Consider the following 5,818-nt stretch of genomic DNA (forward strand, 5'->3'; position numbering starts at 1 on the left):
AAAATCCGGGGTCGAATCGACCCAATTGAAACTCCAACAAGCAGAAATATAGAAGATACAAGTTGCGGGGTTCCCCCTCTTATTTCTACATATTGACAACGGAGCGCGATTTCAGCCTACGTCATATAATGAAAGCTATATATACACAACAAAGAAGGCAGGGAATGGTCATTCCACTTTTTTCCGGTGGTTATAGCCCGGCGGTCTCCTCCTCATCATCCTAAACATCGGACAATAGGAACTTGGCATCGTACTCCTCTCCTTTGGCTTGCTTGATCTCCCCCGAGAGATCAAAGCCCCTGCCATGAATCTCCTCAAAGATTTCCCTCCGGGATCTGCACCTCTCGTACTCCTTGATATTGTTACGATCAAGGGTCTTCTTCAGCTCAGCTTTAGCAGTGGCAGTGCTTCTTGAATAAGCCGCCATTTTTTGTCCCGCCCTGGTTTTATTCATCACAACCTTGGCCCGGACATTCACCACCTCAGTTTTCGCCCTTGAAATCTCGGATGAGAGTCTTAGGATCATCTTCGCCCGAACAGAATCATTTTCACGGGCGGCCTGAATTTGTGCCTCAAGAGCGAAAGCCCCGGCCTGAGCCCTCTCTTTGGCCTCAGAATAGGCATTCACATGTTCCTGCAGCTTGATGAATTCATGTTTGGCTTTGCCAACATCACCTCAGAGTTGTTCCAGCTAATCCGCCTTATCCTTCAACTGAAACAGCAACACGTCAAGTCGGCGAGACAAAAAGGGAATACAGGCCAGTGCGAGATGCAGGATACCTGTTTCTCCAAGAGGGCCTCCCGGGCCTGACTCCGGTCCACCTCATGACATAAAGAGACGAGCTCGCTTTCCTTTGCCGCACAAAGAAGTTTGAGGGATTTCTCCCTATCTCGAGCATCCCGCAATGGGGCCTCGCAATGAAGCAGTTCGGCTTTGAGCCTAGCAAAAGCCTGAGAGATAAATCCAGATAAATAAAAAGAAAAGAGAGGAGTGCACGGCCAGAACATCTTTACAGCGGCCGAAACTCACCATAAGGCCAAAGCGTTGAGCCTCGCCGAAGGTCGAAGCAATGTCCAATGATGCACCAATCCCGGAAGGTTGCTACTCGGCCGAATCTCTTCCCCTTAACCGCTGCAAAAAAGGTGCCTCACCACTAGCCTTCTCGCACACCGGGGCATCTTTCCTTTTACCGGCGTTCCTTGACCCTAGGGCCAGTAATCTCTCCTCCTACCTTGGGGAACTCGTCCTCACTTTGAAAGGACTCACGGCACCTGTAGCAGATAAATTAGATGAGCCAGCAAGAAGGAAGCCACCTCTTAGGGGGGCAGAACGCCAGGAACTTACCACTATGTTTTGCCTCCCATCTCCCTTTTGATAGATCTCGCCACCGGTGCCTATCGTAGCTCAAGCAAGTTGCTAGCCTACGAGACCATTCGGCTAAATCAGGGACCTCGCTATAAACAATAAATAGAAAGATATTATTAGGGGGCCAACCCCATGTTGAGATAAAGACAGTTCAAATGAATCACTTACGTGTGAAGTTCCGCTTCTCAGGGAACGACAAAAATTCTCCAGGGATAACATTGGTCGTCCGGATTCGAATGAACTGATTCATCCATCTGCGGTCCTCATCCTCCTCACTGTCGATCACAGGAGCTTATGTGGATCTACGTTGAAGAGCAATTAGGCCCCGATAGCGCAATGGCCGATACAACCTCACGAGGTAGCCAAGGGTGAATTCTATCCCAGCCTTGTCAACAAAATATCTCATTGACTGCACTATTCTCCAAAGAAAGGGATAAACTTGCACCAACGTTGCTTGATATCTTCTACAAAAATCAAACACGACCCGGTCCGGGGAACCCGGCGTAAGAGTAAGTCATGACACTCTCCTCGGGGAAAGGTGCTTGCAAAAATACGCCCTTCCCCATCCGCATTCTTTCCTGATCATCTCAAGGTTTTCCTCCCTCACCGATGAGATAATCTTCGACACATGCTCTCAATGGCCCAGAATATTGGGAGGCCTCCCTGGTGTGACAGCCCTCTTCGAGGAAAGGTAACCCGAGTCTCGCTCTCCCGATATCGGGGGAGAGCCACTGGCACCAACTAAAGGAGGAGCACAGAAGGGACTCCCTTTCGTCCGAGGATTAGGCGTCGAAGCAGCGGCCATGATTACAGCAGAATAAGGGGAAGAAGATGAGGATCCAGGCAAAAACTTTCTGAAGCAGGGAAGCGGAAGGACTAACACAAAGCGCCAGGCTCTGCAGAGGAGATATGCTTATCAAGAACTCCAAAATTGCCGCATAAGGGGCGGATGAGCAAATATATAAAGGCTAAGCGACAACTGCACATTTCCCAAGAGAGCCAATTAATTCTGGTCGCGTTAACGTCACCTTCTTCTTGGGGAGTGTACTGGCAGATTCATTCCAGGCTCCCACATAACTTATAAAATTAAGGGACCTCGGGAGATCCCCAACATCATAAATATCAGTTCTGGAGGAGCTATCGATTCAACCTCGAGACTTGGCTAGTCTCGGGGCCCCTGGTTTGTCCCACAAAAAGGCCCCGAAGGGCCGATGCTGGAATGCAAAAACAAAAAAGCAGAGAGAAGGGCTGACAAATAAAAGCTCCTTTTATACATTGGCAAAGAGAAGAAACATCTTTACACTATTTGTTTCTCGAAGGAGGGGGGGGAACACATGAGGCAAAAAGGAAGGCATACAAAAAGGGCTCGGAGACTACTCCTCGCCACTATCATCTTCACCCTTATCAGGGGAAATCAAGAGCGCAAATCTTCCCTCTGCACGAGCCTCCTCCAGATCGGCAGACAGCTTGAAGCCTCTGGCCTCGAGCTCTTCCAGGGTCTCCCTCTTCGCCTCCACTTTGGCATGCTCAACAGCTCGAATTAGTTTCTGCTCAGCTGCCATGGACATGTCACGAAACATTGTATGCGCTATGGTCGCATCCTCCTTATAAGCAGTAGCATCTCGTTCGACCTTAAACTTAGCCGCGACCAAAGTAACAATTTCCATGCGAGTGTCCGTGAGAAGATCTTGGGATTTCACCAATTCCCCGACCACAATCTTGTTTCGCTCTTTCGGCCCGGAGATCTTCGCTTTCAACTGACTAATCTGCGAGTCACTCTGCTCGACCTACGGGATAAGGGCAAGTCGATGAATATATGAATCCAAAACATGTGTGAATACGGGGTAAAAAGGTGGGTATGAGAGAGGCAGAGTACATGAGCAGCAAGAGCGGCCTTCTCCCGGAGCTCTGTGTCCAAAGCGGCTTAAAGTTCTCCTAACTCTTTATCTCCCCAGGCAGAACGAGCCTCCGAGTCCTGTAGCTTCGAAACAATGTTCTTACGCTCCTTTTCGTGGCAAAAATGTTCCCGCAGAGCCGAAGAATGGCATGGTCATACATCTCCTTACACTGCGGCACAATGGGAAAGTTAATAAAGACGACAAATAACGCCTGAGAACGAAAACAAATACGCAAGGGAAAACTATCACCTGTTGCATGGACTTCTATGCTGCTTTAACGGTGCCAGAAATATCAAGATCAGCCCTGTCGATTACGCCATCAAAAATGTTGGCAATAAAATCTCCCCCTTTGGGAGGAGTCCCAGCTGTGACGCCGATCATCCTTTCGGCATCCCTTAGCTCCCCTGATGAAACTGGAAAGTTCAAAATGTAGTCGTTCGTTTCGCCAATTTCTCCAAGTGGAAACCCACGTTCATGGAAGGCCCCGAGCTCCAGTCCCTCAGGATCAACGCCAACGGTCCTCCTAGAAGAATCTACACCGAATCCTATATATATATACCATGCAATTGAAAGCTATGTTGGCGTCCTCTTCAAGGACCCTCGGCTCACTAGCCCGGGTGGAGCCAGCTGTTTTGGACTTAGCAGCCTCCGATCGGGGCACCTGCAAATCCCTCGCACTGGACCTTGTTCTCCTATTCAATGGATTTCCATCATCGTCCTCCCATTCGATATCAGGATTCGACCTAGAGGTTAGAGCAGCAGTCCCATCAGGTCGGGCAATGGCTGCCCTGCTTTTCCTTTTCTTGTTCATACTAGGCTCCAAGGCCTCTACTTCACCGTCATGGGGCGGTCTCATCTTCATACTCTTGCCAAGACCTGCACCAGCACAATAACCGTGATACGTTTTCGCTAAGGGCTCGGAAGGAAACACAAAATGTGAAGCATAGGCGGTAAAGGAACCTCACCGTGATTCTTGGCCACCCAACGCTCCTTAGCCAGGACGGTCCAAGAGCAAACGCGGTACTAGAACTTCTCGCTCAAACGCCTGATCTATCCCGACAAATCTGGGACCACCTCCGGATGCCAAGCATCGACTGCAAAAGCACAAAGAGGTTATTGTGATGAACAAAAGAGTAGTCGAGAAGCGGTTAAAGGAAAATTCGCTTACGTCGGGCATTCCACTGCTCCAGAAAGGGCATTCTCCAGGCCGGGATGATGTCCGAGGTCCTTATTCGGATAAACCTGCTCATCCATCCTCGGTCCTTCCCCTCATCAATGCTCGTGAAAAATGATTTTTCGGATTGATTGCGGAGCTTGATTAAGCCTCGATACAGTGGAGGGAGGTACAGTAAGATAAGATGATTAAGGGTAAAAACCTCACCTTCAACCCCTTCGGTGAAATGTCTAAGCATTAACACTATCCTCCAAAAGGATGGGTAGATTTGACCAAGTGTCACCTGGTATCGGGCGCAGAAGTCAAGAATAATCTGGTCGATTTCCAAGGGAGGAGATTCGATGGATTTATCGGGGCCAAGGGTGAATGGGTAAGTGTATATATAAAGTAAGCCAGCCTTGAAGTCAGTAATATTATCATTGCGGCCGGGAATCTCTACCTCAACTGCCTTGCTCCATCGGTAATCCTCCTTCACCCTGCTAACATCGGTCATGACGCTAATGTATCGAGACACGTGCTCATACCAGCCCGGCATAGATGAGGGAGTCTCGATATCAAAATCCTTCGACATGTCAAGATCGGGTGGGGTACATTCTCTAAATTGGGAACCGATCTATTTTCTCCCTCAGGTAATCGGGACGACGATGCAGTATCGTTTCGTCGGAGAACTGTCCTAGAAGTCCTAGCCATGTAAAATAGTAGAAACCCTTCTGTGAAAAGAGGAAAGAAGTTCAAATAACAAATTTTTGACTCGCAGGCTTGTAAGAAGGGTGAAGATGGGAAGTATCTAGCAACCGCTGCATTTATAGGAATCGATGGGGAAGCAGATGAGGCGAACCGATGGCAGTTCATGGGTTTCTCGATTACCGCATCTGACGGTGGCCCTGCACGGTTCTTTGGGGCATGGAATTTAATGCTATTATACGATTGACATCATGGCAATAATGACCTCGAGAGGACGATTCAATATCGTTTCCTATTACTTTGTTCTAGGAAACGCGGAGACTATCTGTATGCGGTGAAATCAGGGGGGTCTATTTCCCGCCATTAAGGTACATTCGGGAAGTCATGTCAGTATCTCGAGGCTGTAGGATTACGATCGAGCTCCCTCCCTTGAGGATCGTCTGCGACCCTGTAGAGATTCCGAGGATAAGGAATCTGTTCGCGACCCAACGAAGGTTCCGAAGATGGGGGATTCCCGAGGCAAGCGGCTAGAGTCAATAGACACCAGTACCATGCCTAGCTTTCACATGCCCATGTATTTACATTCAATACACTTTGTACTATATGGTATTCCCTCTCATATATAAGGGGAATCCATGCCATTTTGTAAAGGGCTGATGTTGCTCCATTTTCTCCACACGTGCAATAATATCTCTC

At 48.7% G+C, this 5,818-nt stretch overlaps 1 protein-coding gene across 1 annotated transcript; it reads right to left on the minus strand.

The window, feature by feature from the left end:
• Positions 1–220: 220 nt before the first annotated feature.
• Positions 221–3,033, minus strand: LOC138868347 (uncharacterized protein At3g49055-like). The gene is made up of 4 exons (XM_070145898.1): positions 2,744–3,033; positions 1,206–1,272; positions 781–951; positions 221–634 (listed from the first exon to the last, which is right to left on the minus strand). The coding sequence occupies exons 1-4, from the start codon at positions 3,031–3,033 to the stop codon at positions 221–223; spliced, it is 942 nt and encodes a 313-aa protein (XP_070001999.1).
• Positions 3,034–5,818: the final 2,785 nt, after the last annotated feature.

Source organism: Nicotiana sylvestris, chromosome 5, assembly GCF_000393655.2.
Source record: "Nicotiana sylvestris chromosome 5, ASM39365v2, whole genome shotgun sequence".
In the NCBI taxonomy this organism is placed as follows: Eukaryota; Viridiplantae; Streptophyta; class Magnoliopsida; order Solanales; family Solanaceae; genus Nicotiana; species Nicotiana sylvestris.